Source organism: Balaenoptera musculus, chromosome 6 (genome assembly GCF_009873245.2).
Source record: "Balaenoptera musculus isolate JJ_BM4_2016_0621 chromosome 6, mBalMus1.pri.v3, whole genome shotgun sequence".
In the NCBI taxonomy this organism is placed as follows: domain Eukaryota; kingdom Metazoa; phylum Chordata; class Mammalia; order Artiodactyla; family Balaenopteridae; genus Balaenoptera; species Balaenoptera musculus.
Genome location: NC_045790.1, coordinates 48042822 through 48061948, shown reverse-complemented (window position 1 = coordinate 48061948; position 19127 = coordinate 48042822). Strand labels below are relative to the sequence as shown.

Below are 19127 nucleotides of genomic sequence, written 5' to 3'. Positions count from 1 at the left end.
AACTACTGAGCCCGCGTGCCTAGAGCCCATGCTCCGCAATGAGAAGCCACCGCCATGAGAAGCCTGTGCGCCACAATGAAGAGTAGCCCCCGCTCGCCACAACTAGAGAAAGCCTGCACACAGCAACGAAGACCCAACGCAGTCAAAAATAAAATAAATTTATAAAAAATTATATTAAAAGGATTTTGAGATCAAGCAGTTCCCTGTAATTTGTAATGCCTCAACCCTTGCTACTCTTTAAAGTGTGGTCCATGGACCAATAACATTGGCATTACCTGAGAGCTTTTAGAAATTCAGCATGGATGAATTAATTAACATGGCTGAACAGAGTGAGAAATTCAACAAAGTGATGATTGATAGAAAATATTAAAAAGTACCAAATAGAAGTCACAGAGCTGAAGAACACATTAACTGAAAATTGTTAAGGTGGTGTTCAACAACAGACTACATGAAGCAAACAAAGGCTCAGTGAATTAGAAGTCAGGGCAGTGGAACTCACCTAATCAGAGAAGGAAAAAAAGTGATGATGCTAGATTAAAGGGCTTGCATTATATAGGTCCCAGAAGGAAAAGAAAGTGAGAAAGGGCCAGAAATCCTGTTTGAAGAAATACTGAAAGATTCCCTAACCTGGGGAAGGAACTAGACACCCAGCTCCAGGAAGTCCATAGGGTTCCAAATAAGATGAACACAAAGAGATCATAAATAATCCCACATATATAAGGTCAAAAAGAATGAAATCTTGCCATTTGCGACAACATGAATGGACCTCAAGGGCATTATGCTAAGTTAGATAAGTCATACAGAGAGAGACAAATACCATATGATCTCTCTTATATGTGGAATATTTTTTTTAAAAAAAAGCAAGCTCATAGATACAGAGAACAGATTGGTGTTGCCAGAGGTGGGGGTGAGGTGTGGGAATAATGGGTGAAGGGCTCAAAGACTAAAAAACTAAATAAAATGTTAAACAAAACAGGATTTCTGCTTATAATTTTAAGGGTCAACAGCTCCCCTGTGGACCCCTAGGAGTCCAGATACTTCCAAGTTAAGAGCCCTTGTTCTAAAGTGACTTCCAAGGGATGTCTGTCCCTTTACCCTACTCAAATAGCAGATGTTTCGTATTTTACAGACACCATCGTTGGTGGCGGTTTTTGCCATGATAGTCTGGCTCTGCCAACCCTGGAGAGAGCTTAACCATCTCCGTGAGCATGGACTAACTATACACACCTAAGTCTACTTTTCTTCAGCCACCCTTGGTTTATCCTGGAGAAAATGAAACCAAAGAAAGGAAAGAAATCATGGACTTGGTTACTTGGATGAATTTAGCAAGAAAACAATAAACCAAATTACCCTCTGGACTGAAGGAGGGAAGGGGGGCTTATTGAGAGGTGTTCAACTCTAAAGCTTACCACCACATTCCTAGTACATTATGCCAAGATTAACCTTCCATACGGTTACTCTGGGAGGGGGCTGACATCTCTGACTGGCTCTATACTGCCATTAGCCATTTGCTAGCAGAATACTCAAAGACCACGGCAAAGCCAACCCTCCCACTGTGGACTAAGAAAAAATGTGCTGGTGGGTATCCTTTAAGTTGGTGTAAAGAGGGGCAAGATAAATGATCTCAGGGCCTCAGACAAGCCCCTGCACAAGGATCTTTTGCCCCACGCAGCCTGGGCATTGCAGCCTGTCCTGTGACTTGGCTAACGTGTATGTCACCTGTTTCTGCTTCCCAGTGCAACGGGCCTTGCGTCGGGCCTCGCCTCGCCGTGCAGCACAGACAAGTCTTCTGCCAGACCCGGGATGGCATCACCTTACCATCAGAGCAGTGCAGCACCCTTCCGAGGTAAGAGAGAGCCACGGACTGCCTTTTCCCAGGCCCTGTGTCAAAAGCACGGAAAGATGGTGGCAAGTAAACGTTTCTCCTCCCACCTTCCATGGTCCCAGCGGTCAGACACTCTTCCCTGTCACCTCCACTCTCCCCAGGTCACTGGCCTCCTAAAGGTAGATGGCTCAGTGGTGGCCTCGTGCTTAGTGAATGGGCCAGGCTGGGCTTTCCCCTTTCAGAGACGGAGAGAGAATGCAGAGGATGCTGTTCCCCTGAGGAGGCCTGGTGGCACAAGAGACCCGTGCTGGCTACAGGGCGGGCAGGAGGTCAGGTCCACAAAGTGGGCACCAGACCCCAAGGGCTCCACCAGCCTCTCACTCTTGTCCACCTCCCTCTAGAAGCTATGCTGAGAGCCCTGTCCCCAGGTCTCAGCCTACCACTCCTCTCCAGCCCCCAGCCCCTGTCATCCTTCCTTCCCTTGGGGAAAGGGCTCATCACCCCCCTCGCTAAGGTCCCAGCCCCTGAGAGCGGCTCTGCCAGCCCCCACCCTGGTAGAGCTCATTCTCAGGTCATGCAGTGACACGGACATTGCAGAGATGAGCAGACAGAGGCCCAGTTAGAGGAAGGGGTCTTCCGAGACCCTACAGCCGTTCAGTAACAGAGCAGAGATCAGAACCCAGGGCTGGCAGCGCTAGGAGTTCTGAGAACTGGGAGTTCTCAGGGATACCTGAGATTTTGGGGTTTCCAGCACTGTTCTCACATCCGCTCCCCTGATTCAGCCCCCAGAGAGGCAGACCCTAATCCTGCCACCCTCCTACCACAGGCCCGTGAGCACCCAGAACTGCTGGTCCGAAGCCTGCGGCGTACACTGGAGGGTCAGCCTGTGGAGCCTGTGCACGGCGACCTGCGGCAACTACGGTTTCCAGTCCCGGCGCGTGGAGTGCGTGCACGCCCGCACCAGCAAGGCGGTGCCCGAGCACCTGTGCTCCTGGGGGCCCCGGCCCACCAACTGGCAGCGCTGCAACGTCACCCCGTGTGAAAACAGTACGTTCCAACCCCACAGAGCCTTCTGCAGATTCCCCACGAGGCGTCAGGTGCGGCGGGCAGTCCCCGGAACTGAGCCTGAGCATAGATAGGGCAGTGGACCAGCTTTCCCAAGGATCCTGAGCTAGGGCTGGAGTTGTGTATTTTCAGAGGGTGCGTGGGTGCATGCGGGCGAGCAAAGGTGCGTGCAGGGATATATGTGCGTGTGTCCAGGCCACAAGAGATGGCTGGGTGTGGCCCAAGGGCTCCATCCTGGCCCCTGCGACAGCCAGGTGCTTTTGGCCAAGTGCTGGATGAAACCAGCCTCCAGCTCACCTACAGCAGTTTGGCTGGTACCCAGAGGGGACAACTAAACAATGGCTCTTGGGGAGGAAGCACTGTTTGCACCCAAGCAGCACACAGAGCACCTCCCGCTCAGCCAACCCTGCACCCATCACGGCTCTGCGTCTCCCAGAACGAGGACTTGCCGACCCCCGCCCTCCTTCGCAGCCCCATGGGCACCCACCGGTCTGTGCAGGAGCCACACCTGCGATCTGATACTCATTCACTCCCTCTTCCCTCGAGTCTAGCTCCTCCTCCTTAGCCCAGCACCAGCATTTGTATCCCTATTGGGCGAGGATCTATTTTTTTCTTCCTCTGGACCCAAAACAAATTGGAGGTGCTTCTCCACAGGGAAGGAGACAAAGCATGAAGCAAAGAAAAGGGAATTTTTAAATGTTGCTGTGCAGTTTCCCCCACAAACAGGGCCACACTGAGCCTCCGATTCCCCACGCTGAGCAGATGCCATGTCGGCCAACAGTGCCAGTCCTTTTTCTAGACGGGGTGGGATTGTCTGTGTCCTCTTGTGTGATGCTGACCCACCTTTGTCAGCTCCCCACACTCAGGACCACTGTTCCATGAAAGTAGTTCAGACTTACTGTATTAACCACAGATGTCCACAGCCCGAATCCACGCCAGTATTAAAGACCCATCAGCCTGTGCCAGTGCTGAACTAGGACACCACGGCGCTCTGGTAGGCACGGTGAGGGGAAGGAGTAGAGAGGCTCGGGAGAGAGGACGAGCAAGTGAAGCTTCACGGGGGAAAGGAGGGCTCACGTTACAGGGGATGAAGCCACCAGGCAGGTCCTCACTCGCACACCACCCCGAAGTGAGCAGAATTTAGTCCTTCCGGGAACCATCTCAAGGAGGAAGAGCGTCAGTCAGATACTCCAACGCCATGGGAAAAGGCCACCTTGCCTAGGAGGTGAGGCGGTCCCGAGCGCCTTTGGGAAGGAAGGGGGCTATCAGAAAGGCCGCAGAGCCCCAATATTAGGCCCCCAGCCGCAGCCCAAGCCGCCCCCATGGTTGGCAGCCTGGGGAGCAAACGGCCAAGCTCTGCCAGAGCAAGGCCAGCCCAGGGGTGCTGGACAGTGGTGGCCCCTCCAGCACGGGAGCCTGGTGCCCAAGGCAGACCCCAGGAGGCACCCAGTGGCCACAGCTATTACCAAGCCTCCGTTTCACATCTCCTTTCTGTCCCCTTTCCCAGTGGAGTGCAGAGATACCACCAGGTACTGTGAGAAGGTGAAACAGCTGAAACTCTGCCAACTCAGCCAGTTCAAATCTCGCTGCTGTGGAACTTGCGGCAAAGCGTGAAGACAGGACGCGGGGAGAACGCTACCCTGGCAGCACGGAGGACTCACGCAACCACCTTGGACAGAACTTAAGCTTTCTTCGTTTTATTTATTTATTTCCCCCTCTCCACCTCCACCACACACACCCTCATCAACCTCCTCCCTTGCCCTTCCCCCTCCCCAGACATGAGGACCCCAGCATGTCTTCTCTCTCAGTTAGCTGGAGGACAGAATGAGGGGACAGGACAAGGACGGAGGTCTAACGGAGGTTGCAGAGCAGGCCGGGCCAGACAGAAAGAGTTCCCTGGAAGAGCCAGCTCCCTCCCAAACCTGGGTCCCAGAGAGACCTAGGAAGAGGCCAGCGCAGCTCCCCCTCGGGGCCAGCAGGGAGCCGGAGCCAACGGCAGACGGGAGAGAGAGACAGAAGGGGAGGGTGCCAGAGGGTTTGTGAAGCAGCGGTACTGACTCCGGACAACCAACAGCATCTCTCCTGGCAGGAGATGGTTAAGGCAGGGGAGGGAGGGCACCATCCGTGCTGAGAACCCAGCCCAGAGCTCAGCGCTCCCAGTGGGGGGCACAGAGCAGTGAGAACTCAAAACACGGCGGAGGTCAAGGGGAGCCCATCCAAGTAGACCTAAAGCGCACAGCGATGCAAAAAACGAGGTGGGGAAGGAAGGGACAGAAGCACAAAGAAGCCTGTGCGTGTTCCTGAGAGGGGGAGCGAAGGGGACGGGGGAGCGAGCGGGCCGCCACACGAGGCTCTGAGCCCCGAGCCCGAGTGCCTGGCGTACCGGTGCAGGCTCCGGGGGGTGGGGGTGGGGGGCTGCGGTGCTCAGCTCTGGGCTCAGCACGGGCCCAGGCCGCGTGCAGGAGGTATGCCCTCCCCGCGGCGGAGAGGGGTCCCCGAGCTCAGTGAACTTCTGCCCGTGCCCCCATGGCGGAGCTGGTGAGACGGCGGGGCTTAGCTGTGCAGTCAGGCCACCCCTGGCGTCTCCGAATCAAGCATCCCCCAGCCCGGAACGAACTGCTGACCTGGGCCAGGGTGTTTCGCTCATGAGTAGGCTAGGTTTCCTGCCTATATGGTTTTTACTGCTCCACTTGAGGGCCAAGGACTGGGGTCAGCTGGCCAAAAACCAACCCACTATTCAAGCTGCCAGAGTATCCATCAGATGAGAGCGACCGGGGCACCGGTGGAACCGCAGGCTTGCGTGGGCCCCTCCCGGGGCACGGTGACGGCTGCCCCTGTATTCAGACAACAGGCCGGGGCGGGGCGACGGGGCACAGAGGCAAAGCCAAAGGGTAACTAAAGCTTCCCAGACGGTCCTCAAAGGCTTTTCAACCCATTCCCTCCACACAGTGAAATACTATGAACTCTACCAGAATTAATATACATTGGTTTTGCTAACTCAGTGGGCAAAGCAGCATACACACTCCAGTAATGCCCGTCAGCTACAGTAACGTGGCTGCAACAAAGTCAAGTGGCAAAACTGAAAATCTGGGACACTGTGGCTCATTGTCAATGAAAGCTCTCGCTCAGCAGCGTGGTTTGGGGGCGAGTGATTTTGGCCTGCGCCCCGCATCCCAGTGGCCACCATTTAGTAGCAGCTGGGGCAGAGCAGGGTGGCCGGAGTCACTCACCCCTCAGCCAAACCGCCCCCTCACATACAGACTCGCAAAACGTCACACACCCCGGGGCCACCACTGACATCAGGGCTGCATTTTCTAGCCAGCCTGGAAGTACAAGTTAGTAGGGGAGACATTATGCTTTGTCCTCCCCAGGTGAGCTATGGACAGTTAAGGCAGTTCTTTCTTCCTCACCACAATAATGGGCTCTAAGAAATCATGTTCCTAAAAATCAGTGTAATGTTTATTTAAAATAAAAGAGAATGTTTTCTATGTCTGTATATCTTTTGTGAATATTTATTAGGATTTCCTGTATAAAAAAGTGCAATATTAATAATTGTACATTGTCTTCCAGAAAAAAAAAACAAAATATTTGGGGGACTTTTTATTAACTTCTGCAGTTGTGTTCCTGTAAACTCGGTGGTGATTATTGTATTGTTCCTATTTTAATAGAACCTGATGTTTAACTCTGGATCCATTCGCTGTGTACAGAATACATTGTAAAAGCTAGCACAGGATGATGGGGCAATAAGAGGGGATTCGTTTGTGGCACAATAGTTATGCATGGAATGTGGAAGGCAGATTCCATACTACTGCTAATGTGGTTGATAATTTCTAGTTCAATAGCTATGGAAAACCAGTGGCCAATATTTCCATTTCCTAAATAGCAGGTGTCCTCCAGCCCCACCACGTGTCGGGTTGTAGCAGGTGGAGGTGGGTTTCAGAGCGAGCTTGGAGGACCGAGCTTTGGGGTGGGCAGCAGCGTGCTCCTTGCATGAGATGAATGTACATTTACTGTTTGTTCTGTGAATTGTGACTCAGCAGCACCAGAAGATTATTAGGGCCGCTGAAGAATGTGGAAGGAGGCACTTCCTCCTCTAAAACACAACTCTATTTATATTTTTTGTACAGATAATACAGCTTATTTATTTAAATCTTGTCGTCCGAGTCTCTATTAAGCTCAGCCTTCCTATCTTGTTTTGGGCAGGGGGTGGTGAGGCTGGTTCCCAGTCACTTATGTGAGTTTGGCTAAAATGGAAGAATCGCAGTTTTCAGCTTTGCGTGGGAAGCTGGGGGCCGTGAACCCAGAGGAGCTAGATATGCACAAACTGAGGCTTAGTGCTATCTTTGACAATCATCTCATTTATGACCCTATCTATCAGCAGACCTCGGAGATATTGAGGATTTGGTTCCAGACCACTGCAGTAAAGCAAATATCACAATAAAGGAATTCCCACGGATTTTTTGGTTTCCCAGTGCATATAAAAATTATGTTTACACTATACTGTACTCTATTAAGTGTATAATAGCATTATGTCTTTAAAAACAATGTACATACCTTAAGTAAAAATACTTTTTTGCTAGAAAATGATAAAGATCACCTGAGCCTTCAGCAAGTCTTAGTAGTAACATCAAAGATCACTGATCACAGATCACCACAACAAATGTAATAATGATGAACATTTTGAAATATTGTGAGAATTAACAAAATGTGACACAAAGACACAGAGTGAGCAAATGTTGTTTGAAAACTGGCGCCAACAGACCTGCTCAGGGTGGGGTTGCCACAAACCTTCCATTTGTAGCACACACAGTATCTGCGATCCACAATAGAGCAAAGCACGATGAAGCGTGGTATGCCTGTAGCGGGAAGAAGGGAGCCACAGCACCTTCAGGAAGAAGAGCGAGTGCAGGCATCTCCGGGGGTGTGTGCAGACTCGGGAGCAGGCGGGGTCTCACCCCTGGTCAGGCTTCCTGCCCCCAAGGGCACGCACAGCGCGCAGTGGCTGCGTGCTGAAATCCTGGGTGTGCACCCTTGTCGGGGCTCCCATCTATAGATCATTCCTACATTCAATCCTCACACGCACCCTGTGATCATCTCCATTGACATGTGGGTAGACAGAGACCCATAGAAGCCCAAGGTCAGCCAGAATTCAAACCTGAGCAGTCTGGCTTCTTAGCCAGAGCCTTGCTCTTCCCCGCGATGCCAGCCCTCAGCTCCTCTGTGCGCAAGCCGAGCAGGTGTGGCCGCCCAGGTGCGGGCACCTTTCTCTCCTACCGCTCAGAGGTTGGGAGAAGACGATGGCGGGACTTTTAATGGAGTTGTTGCTTTCTCACCCCCTAAAATCAATTCTCATGGCATTGTAGGGCTCCCCCTATTTTTAAAGCATTTAATAAAGCTACTATAGAGAGTGCAGAAGAAAACAAAAGCATACTTGTAGAGTTCTTTATAAACAGGCTCCGGTGAAAGGGCAGCGTGTCCCCAGACCCAGACGATGTCCACACAGGGACCTTTGTGAGATACGCTCCAGGGGACCCCAGCCTGAAAGCCCAACTCCAGCCTGTTTCCAGCAACTCACCACAGCACGTGACACTCTGTTGAACAGCGTAAAAATATGCCAGAAAGCTCTTCTTGAAATTCTAATTATTTTCTAAGGAGTTGTGGGGTTTGCTTTAAAGAAAAGACCGATGCTAGCGCTATAAATACTCACATACCAGCAACCAAACAATGTTCCACAGAGACCCCCATGGAGGGTTGGGGGGAAAGAGTCAGAGACGCCAGAGCGAAAACCCAGGAAGGCTCAAAGGGTGGGAAGGGCTCAGACAGCATGTATGGAAAATCTTCCAGCCAAAATCACAAAGCTCAGCAGGGGAAAAAGAGAGATTCTGACCAAGATGCCACCAACCACAGTGTAAAAGTTTGGAATCTTAACCGTGAGCCAGTCCTAGGATTGTAACTCCTCATGCGAGAGTGCCCTGCTTGGCCTCAGAAGTTTCCAGGACTTTGACAAGATGAGCTCAGAAAATCTGTGGGCCCATAGAGACCAGAATGATCAACAATCACCAGAGCTCACTCATGTCCCAGCTTCCTCACCTCTGAAGAGAGGATACCTCAGGGGATAGGGCTATTGTAAAGAACTGGCTCATTCCTGTCGAGGAAATAGAAGGGGGCCTGGCATGTCACTGAAACATCCACTGAATGTTAATTGCTATTATCATCATCCAAGCTACCTTAGAGAGATGGGGAGATGATGGGCAGGGCTGGCAGAACGTTTGCTATGTCACGTTACTTCCCATTGTCAGCTTTCAGAGACTCTCGCCTATGTTTCCATTTTCGATTGAGAAACACATCAGTCATTCCTTAAAAGTTCAGTACCAGACAACAGCGCAAACAAGAGAGGTATTAGTGAACCAAGCTCTGTATCTTGGAAGAAAACAGATCCATCCACGTAGCAAACTCAAACATTCACCAAAATACTGACAGACTTCCAGAAATACTTCCCGAGACAGATATTATTTTATAATCCCAAAGTACAACATAGTCTCAATTCAAAATACCCAAATGTACACATAAATCCCATTTCCTCTGATTTAGTTAAAAAAAAAAAAGATGGAGAAATAGTCATTCATGAGCAAATACACAAGTAAAAGGTAAAATTAAGGATATCTCACTTACCAAGCGGTAGGCTTTCTCATAAACAGCATGGTATTATCCTCACCTCATCCTGCAAATAAACCCAAAGGAAATAACCCAATTTTATTAATGGTTCTCAGCTTAAATGAGACAAGTTAGATCTCAATAGTCTATCTGCAGCGCTCCCCAAAATAGGCAAATTCATCCACAAGGAGTAACGGAATCGTGGGGTAGAGAGAAGGACGGAGCTTTTGGGAAATAACCCAATGAAAGCTGACCTGTCTAGCAAGCTAACCCATGGGAGAATAAATTAGGAAACAAAATAAGGTGACACCCCCTTGGTTTTTTTCTCTCTCTGTCCCGCATTTTGTTTGATGAACCAACTGTGATTTAAGGACTTCAGGATGCAGACTCTGAACGCACTGAATGTGAGTTAAATCAGGGAAGGTTATCTACCCATGTCATAGACTGCCAATTAGGAAAATATCAGTGTTGATGCAAGCCTTGAAGTGAATAGTAAAGAAGTGAATACCCAGTGAATTCTACCAATCCTCTAAGATTAATCTAAAATTATTACCTCCCCCCACCCACCTATCCTGTCCACTTGGAGATGCTTTCACAGGTCAAATGCGTGTGAGCTGATCAGAGATTGTTATCTTCAACCAAATCTTAGCTTCTTACTCACAGCACCCCAAGGTTTTCAACTGTTTGTTGCCACCCCTAAAATTGGAAGGCAGGTATTGGTAATCAAGCCTCTGCTCATAAGAACTGAGCTGTCACCTTCTCTGTCAACAAGAGGTTTACAGCTTCACTCAGATGGATTCTGTGAAGCACCTGGTCTCCATCAACCACATGTGTCACGCTTCTGATAACACAATATACAGATGTCACTCACCTCTGTTTTCCAAAGGCAAAATCCAACTTCAACCAAGGATTTCCCAGGCTGCTCCTAAAGATATAGTTTATATATGTGTAAACAGACATTAAATGTGCAGTTTTATGTGAGTGAAGAGAAAGCAGACAGTGGGGAATGGTTCTCCTGCCGAACATAAATAATGTTTGCTTAGGCAGAATGCTTAGGGGGACCTGAGAGATTACACAGTCAGCATCCAGACCAGAGAGCATGCCTGGGAAACCTGCTCCCTCCCTCTCCTAGATGCCATAAACAGCCTTCCTCCAGGTCTTTGTGATACCAGGGTTGACCTCGTTACAAATCCCACGAAGGATAGTAGACAAGCTGTGAACAACTTAGTTACCAGGTGAGCAAGTCTAGGGAAGGTTTAATGGTCAAGGAAGGGAGTGTGGTGATGAAGAGTGTCATGGGCTTGGTTTTATTCCCCCAATCCCCACCACCATTTTTTAAATAACAAGGAAAGGGCCAGGAAATGACGTAGCTGAGGTCAGCTGAAGGGTGATGAAGTTGTTCGCCAGTCCTCCAGGTAGCTCTCTGTCCCATAGCTGGAGCTCAGCAAGTCACAGTGCCAGGGCACAGAGCAGGTGCCAGGTTCACGGACCAGCCACTCCTGAGCTGGATTTCTTCACCTGCACACCTCCCCCCTACTGGAGTGGAGACACTCAAGGTAACCACCTGGGAGCAAACCCCCATGACCTAGATCCTCCACTCCTTTTGCACTTGTGAAGGTCTAGCCTTTGCAACTTGGGCCCAGCTGGGATGGAAAACCACCAACCTCTTCATCTGGTCCTAGTGGACCTCACTCTACTCGCCGCCACCAGGCAGTCCTCTGTCTCTTCTGATCTCATCTCCTTCTCCCTGATTTCTTCTCCCATCACATACCTTTCCTTTCCCTCAGAGTTTGACCAACTCTAGCTAAGCACCAACTCTGTGCCAGGCCCAGGCTGGACCCAGAGGACACAGGGTGAAAGCCTAGTCTCTGCTTTGAGCCCCCAAAGAGCTCAGAGTCCAACCAAGAAAGCAGACACATCCCACCACAAAGGCCAATGTGCCCTACTCCTCCAAGTTTGGGGGAATCTCCAGCCTTGTTTTCTTCCTCATTTTGTTCTTTCCACAGTCAGCAAGCCAGGGATTGCTCCTTTTATTCCTAATCCTCTCTCACTGGGGCTTTTGCAAAGGTATCCTGACTTGACTCCGGTCTCCTCCAACCACTTCTCATATAGCAGCTATCACTCCTGTTATATTGCCTGCAAATACATCAATGTAAACTGATGCATACGTGTAAAATTAACTTAAACCTACACCCTGGGACTTACCTGGTGACGCAGTGGATAAGACCCCACGCTCCCAATGCAGGGGGACTGGGTTCGATCCCTGGTCAGGGAACTATATCCCACATGCATGCCACAACTAAGGAGCCCAAGAGCCACAACCAAGGAGCCCATGTGCTGCAACTAAGGAGCCAGCAAGCTGCAACTAAGGAGCCCACCTGCCACAACTAAGACCCAGCACAACCAAATAAATAAATAAATATTTTTTTAAAAACCCTACACCCTAGGGGGCAGCTAGCTAACATTTAATTACCTATTCATAAATCTACCCTCCAAAAGTGACCACTGCAAGCATTTCAAATATTGTTATCTAAATCTGCACCAGAGGGTTTGCTAATTACACAAAGTTCATTAATTACACAGCAGTGAAATGAGCTATATTAGAGGACTGGAAAGGGTACACAAGCACCACTGCCCTTGTACAAACCTTCTAAGTATCCAGCAGACCCAGCAGCCTAGAGCTCCACGTCCAAGCTCTCCTTGGTCCTGTGTATCCCCACTCCCCGCACCCAACTCTTGCTTGATCTGACCAGAGAAGTTTCTGGCTGATCTCACCACAAGAACATCCACCTCGGAGTAACTGTCAGAGTGCCTAGGGTTGGAACGATAGGATTTATTCAAGTTCACAGAGCAGGCTATGCGGCAGCACGGGGCCAGTCTGCGAGCATTTATGCCTGTGCCAGAATTTGGTCTGAGATTGTTTCCACTGAAACACACCACCTTAGGGAGTGAGGCTGTGTAGGTGGAAACACAGAACTCCAGCCTCTCTTAATGGAGCTCCCATTTTACCAAGATAACCTGGAAATTGTTGGTCAGCCAAAACGGCTTAAATTCATTCACAAAGAAATATTCTCAAAAGACGGTTTGGGTCATACCAGTCCTCTGTTTTAAAGCCTTCTCCACCTCCCTACTGTTGTCAGGATAAGGAACGGACTCCTTAAAATGTCCTGAGGCACCCCGCAAAAGCCCAGCCGCATCGCCGGCTGCTTTCTCTGGGTGACTGGCCTCAGTTCCTTGAAGGCTCCAGGGTCCATCCTCCTTCCCCTTGTCACCTTCCCATGAGCCACGGAACACTGGCCGCCATACCCACCACCACCTACTCATCCCTTGGGAGTTTCCTTGGTACCCAGGGTGGGACAAATATGGAGGCTGTAAGATTTATTTACCACATCTCCTCTTGTAAATAGAGTGGATCCCCAAAAACGATCTTCTGTTTTGCTGAAAAGATGATGGTGGGTGGGAATAAAGAAGACAATGACCAACGGAAGACAATACTGCATGACATGACAGAAGGACGAAGAAATCCTAAAGGACAAGTTCTGGATAACTGTGGCTGGAGAGGCTGGGGGGAGAGGAGACAGAGGAGGGAAGGGGGAGAGGTGAGGGGAGTGCCACCTCAGCATCATACTTACAATCTCAAGGAGGCCATCATCACCCTTCAAGCTGACCCCCCTGCCCTCCCCCTCCCTCAAAGCACCCAACACAATTACAGTTACCTGACCCATCCCGGTGCCTGGTAACTCAGAAGATCTTTCCTTCTGTACTTCAGGAAAGACCCCTTTCTCCCTAAAAGTTGTAGTGGAGAAAGGAGAGGCAGAAAGAGGAAACACGTCTGGAAATTCTAGGATATTCCAGTCACCCCTTACCAGGGACCACACTGGGACCACAGCGGTAAGTGGAAGTGCCAGGCCCGTCTGGCTGCAGAGCCTCTTCAAAGGCCTCACTGCACCTCGCTTCCCGTTTGAATGGCGGTCCTGCATTCAGATGCCCTATCCCAGCCCTCCGTGACCTCAGTGGACGGCAACTCCATCCTTCCAGGCACTCAGCCCAAAGGCTCTGGGGTCACGCTGACTCCCTGTTAATCTCACTCCACCTCCAATCAGCAGCACAGTGTAGTCTACTCATTGCCCCCATTTCTACCAGCCAGGTGTGCACCTGCATCATTCTCTATGTAATAAGCCTCCTACCAAGCCCTGCTTCTACCCTTGCCCATTGCCGCCCCTCACAGCAGCCGTCGGGGTGACCACAGCGACAGCTGTAATAGAAACCTGATCTGGGCACTTCTCAGTTGGCTCCCCTTAGAGTAAAAGCCAAATTCCTGGCAATGGTCTCTACAGCCCTCACTGGCCTCCTGACTGCTCCCTGGACACACCTAGACCAAAATACGCCCACCTCAGGGCCTCTGCTCTAGCTGCCCCCCGACATCCTCATCTCTGCCTTTGAGACTCTCAAGTCCCCCCTTCTCAGTGAGGTCCACCCTGACCGTTCCATTCAAGACACCCTGTACCTCCCAGAGCTCCCGGGCCCTCTTTATCCCGATCACGTTTTCCTTTTCCCATGGCTCTTACCACCTTCTAACTTGCAATACACATGATGCTTTTTATTTATCATGTGTGTATTACTGCATTTCTATTATATATTACACACTATTAGATACAGTCATATATTAGTGAATTGCACAGTACACTTATTTATTATTGAGCGTCTCTCTCCCCCACTAGACTGTAAGCCCCACGAAGGGTAGGATCTGCATCTGCTCTGTTTACTGATATAGCCCGAAGCACCTAATAAATATTTTCTGAAGGAATGAACAAATCTATGTATGTATGTGTGTACAGATGGCTGGGAGGGGGAGGAGGAGGAGGGAGGGTGGTCAGCGCTGTGACAGACGGGGCATGCTGTCCCTCCTGGTGACGGAGCTGAGACAGCAGCTGTGGGACTGTGGGGGACAGGGAGGCGTATCTAGGGGGTGGAGGCACATATGATGGGATGTGTGGAGGGAGAAGGGAAGAGTTCTGAGAAACCACCCATCAGACAGGGAATTCACTGGATGGAGTAAAGGAAACGAAAGCCCATGGAGAGGCTGGAGAACACCTAAGGGCCATCTGGATGGGTCCCCTGGAGGTGCCCACAGGGCAAGGGCATGGCGAGAACTATGGCTGACCCAGGAGTCTGGGAAAAGGGCTGCAGAGACACCATGATAGCCTCAAGTCAGACAGACCCCTGGGGCAGCCGGGCAAGCAGAGGTAGGAGATACAGCAATCTTCAGATCTCAGGGACACAGCCTTCCTTTGAGAGCTTATAATAAAACATACACAGCAGATGTGACCATATGTTACCAAATCACAAGATGAAAATAACTTTTTCCTTGGAAAATCCCAAGGGATCTTTTTCTAAAGTGATTAACTATTTTAGACCAAAAGCTTAAAATGTAAAACTCTCTGCAAGTAACCTTCATCTCTAAATGTAATCATTCCTCATTATATATTCCACTTGTAAGTAAGTGAGCATCATGGAAAGAAGCCCTATTGCAACTTAATCAACATTTTTGTATCTATTTGTGTGTGTGTGTCTGTGTGTCTGTGTCTGTGTCTGTGTGTCCAGAAGCAATTAGTGACTAGGTCTGAATGCTAACTCAGTACTAGGTACAGTGGCGAATCACTCACACATACAATTACCGTTCCCAAAGTTCTTTCAACCTTATTATTTCTGAAGCCACACACCTGCAAACCACAGAGCTTTTTAAAAGCATTCCAAATTCCATTCTTTTCTCTCAACTTCAAGAGCCTCCTGCCTCTCTCTAGTGGCGCTCCCCTTCCTCCAAATCCATGGCATCATTCAAAAACGTCTCTTCACTGTTCACAAGGTTTGTTTTACATACATCTTTTCATCCAATGCCCTGAGCAAGCCTGTGAGTAATTCGCCAAGTTGCTTAACCTCTCTGAGCCTCAACTCCCCGCCTAGACAGGAGAATAACAAACACAGAGAGGTTTGTGTGTGTATAAATTGAGGTGGCTTGTGCTGGTGCTGTGGGAACTCGATAGAGTACGACACAGGAGATATGTGCTTGTGTCCACTGTCCCGTGCATGAACTTTCCCAGGCTCCCTGTGCCCTGCGCTCCGGCTGTGCCATAACTTCCCATTTATCAAGAAGCCAAACAATCTCAATGGACGGTGAGCAGGATGTTTCAGCACTCAGAGTTGACCCTGAGGCACGGCAGGATCCACTGTGTTTCTGCATCATCAAAGAAAGGTCCAACCGGGCTTCCCTGGTGGCGCAGTGGTTGAGAATCTGCCTGCCAATGCAGGGGACACGGGTTCGAGCCCTGGTCTGGGAAGATCCCACATGCCGCGGAGCAACTGGGCCCGTGAGCCACAACTACTGAGCCTGCGCGTCTGGAGCCTGTGCTCCGCAACAAGAGAGGTCGCGATAGTGAGAGGCCCGCGCACCGCGATGAAGAGTGGCCCCCACTTGCCGCAACTGGAGAAAACCCTCGCACAGAAACGAAGACCCAACACAGCCATAAATAAGAAAGAAAGAAAGAAAGAAAGGTCCAACCACATGTTTGCATGCGTATGTGTTTTATTGCATTCTAAACTTCTTTGAGAAAAATGTATGATGAGAGGGAGATGCAAGAGGGAGGAGATATGGGGATATATGTATATGTATAGCTGATTCACTCTGTTATAAAGCAGAAACTAACACACCATTGTAAAGCAATTATACTCCAAAAAAGATGTTTAAAAACAAAAAATCTATGACGAGCTCTTGGCAGTGTTTCTCCATGTGTGTTCCAATAGGTTTTGCACAATAAAAGCACTCTGTTGTCGGAGTTGGAAACTACTGTTTCTGCCTGCTCGGCATTTATCCCTCCCTTCCCTGGAAACCATATCCCAGTTTTCTTTGGGGCATCCCCCTCACTCCCAGCCCTCCTACAGCTCGTGTAGTTCGCATGGGATTGACCCCACACATACACACTGCTCAGTCCAGGGGTGGACCCCGATTCTGGCCTGGACAATGAGTATTTTCCATCTCCCTGGCCATGGCCATCAGTTCAGGGACCAGCACGAGACACAGCCAGGCAAGACAGACTCAATTCAGGGATTTTTACTGGAACCACTGGAAAGAAACCCTTTAGCTAAAAGGATACTGTAAGGTTAGAATTGCTGGAAACTACCACATGGAAAGAGCCTGCCTAAGAGGGCAATGCAGAAGAAAAGAAAGCCAAAAGACGAAGACCAAGCCCCCATCACAGCATTCAAGCCCCTGGATCCAGCTATGCCTAAAGCCCACAGATAAAGCCCTAGACTGTTCAACTGCCTGAACCAACAAATTCCCTTTTTGATTTGAGCACTTGTAATTTGAGCACTTACAAGAATGCTGAGTCACAGCCTGGGTTATACAAAGTTAAACAAGGTGCCTTTACTATAGTGTTTCACAGAGCTTTCAAAGGATTAATACGCATCATGCATCTCCAACAGGAGGCTCTAATATGCAGCCTTTCCCAAACGTATATGTCCAATGAACACTTTTGATAACCATATCACAGGGCTGGTATTCCAAAGAAAAAACCTTGGGCTGATACATATTACCTGTAGGTTAACCTCAAGTTAAAATACTCCAAATCCCCATTCCCTTATTATTCTGGATAAATGAGATAAACAGGAATTCATTTATCCAACACTACTGATGCATTTGTCCAGACTAAAAATGTGTGTGTATAATTTTTTATTCTTTTTACTAAATTGGGGTCATAAGCACAAACTATGGTATATTTTCCAGACTTAATATGTATGCACATACGTGTGTGTGTGTGTGTGTGTGTGTGTGTTATATTGGGATAATTCATGAGCTGCCACACTTTTTTTTTTTTTTTAAGATTTTTAGAAATTTCATGTAATGTCTTGCCACACTTTTGAGTTCTGCATTTTTTTTAATTGGTTTTTTTTTTTTTTTTTGGCCTATAGTCCCACTGCCAAGCTATTAGCTGTCACTGCTTTCTGTTCTAAATGTGTCTACTTCTAGCAGCAGAGTCTCTGACTCTTCTCTGGGCTAGTAAACCAGGTAAGAGAAGCTCTTTGGGAACTTTGTGTGTTAAAAAAAAAAAAAAGTGGAGGACAGGGGCCAATATGCTGAGAGTGAGCGCTGCATAAAGTACCTGAGTTTCCATACATGAATTGCATGTCAATGACTTTTGGCAGTTTAAAAGCTGCTTATTTCCAGGTTCTTGCCTCAGTTTTGGACAGCTGAAGTTTCCAAATAACTGACCTCCAAATGTAAGAGATGTTACAATGCTTAGCCAAGGAAAGAGCCCCTCCAAGTCAATAGTAAGCATTGCGCCCTGCTTAGAAACTTCAAAATAAAAGTTTTGTTGTTTTTTTTTAGTTCCAGGAGAGCCTATAGTCCAAAAAAATTCCATTTCTTAGTTTATAAGTCATTCACTGGCATAGATGTCAAATTTCAGTCATTTTTCAGGTATTTTGTCTGTCTATAACTCTCAAGTAGCTGCTTGCCTGTTTAAGGAGTATTTGTGGGCTCCCCTGTTTTACGGTCCTATAACATGAAATGGATGGGGTATCGGGGACATCAGGGAAGAAACCAAGCTTCCCCCTTGTCGTTGAAAGAACAGCCTTGGTCCTGATGAGGCAGGCAGGTCACAGGTGTGCAGGCGGCCTGGCTGGTCTTGGGCAGTAAAAGCCCACGAAAATCAGTGTTTTAGATTCAGCCACAGGAATGGAAAGTTCCTGAATCATTTCAGTTAGCATCAAGCTGGGTTTGCTGCCACACTTCGAGGCTTGACAAGGAAAAGCCATCAGTACGTCTCATGTCGGCATCCAACCTTGTGACCCAGAGGTATGGCTTAAAGAGAAGCCCAGCTTAGCATTGCCCTGATGCCTTTTCCAGAATCCAGAGCACATGTTCTGAAAGGCTCCCCCAGTGCACCCCCAATGTGGGGAGGAACCAAGCACCTGCTCAGCCAGCCATGTGGAAACTCTGAGCCTGCCCGGCCAAAGTAAACACCCCTGTCTGTCCCCACCCCTGGTGTTTATGCTCAGAAGGGCCTCTGTCCTCCACCTCACTTCAAGGCCTGAGGACCAGATGCGGGCCTGGGTGATGGCTGGGCAGGCCTGAGGAGCCAGGGGGCCATTTAATCCGCAGTTAGGACCTATACACACCCCTCACCTGCCCTGACCACTTCCTCTTGACAACTGCACAGCTGAAGAGCACTTTTGGAGGAAATGGATTGCTCAGTTCATCTTCATGCCCTAAATGACCAGATCCCACAAAGGTGCACCCCTCCGGGAAGGTTCTGTTGTGCCGATCCCATTGCCTTGGAGCAGTTTGCTTCACTCCTGCATTAGTGGCAGAAGTAATGGAGCGGGATGGGGAGGACAGCTGCTCTAACCGTGTACATTACTGCAAACACTTTCAGGGCCGTGTGACTATAACGAAAAGGCATCTGGACACAGAGCAGGGAGTGCTTGCTCCCCCACCACCCCCCGCAAGGCCCTGGCCGGGACAGCCGCTCCTGGTGTCAGAACTGGGCTGTGATTTCCGCTTAGTGGAGGGCTCTCTCTGAGC

General features: G+C 49.3%; 1 protein-coding gene across 2 annotated transcripts in view; it reads left to right on the top strand.

Annotated features, from left to right (window-relative positions):
- ADAMTSL1 (ADAMTS like 1) overlaps positions 1-7005 on the top strand; it is a 1026618-nt gene extending 1019613 nt beyond the window's left edge. For both annotated transcript variants that reach the window (XM_036856350.1, XM_036856351.1), the window contains 3 exons: positions 1737-1846; positions 2652-2872; positions 4398-7005. In XM_036856350.1, coding sequence (XP_036712245.1) covers positions 1737-1846; positions 2652-2872; positions 4398-4504 — 438 coding nt within the window. In that variant the 3' untranslated portion in view covers positions 4505-7005. The remainder of the gene's footprint in view (positions 1-1736; positions 1847-2651; positions 2873-4397) is intronic.
- The last annotated feature ends 12122 nt before the right edge of the window (positions 7006-19127 follow it).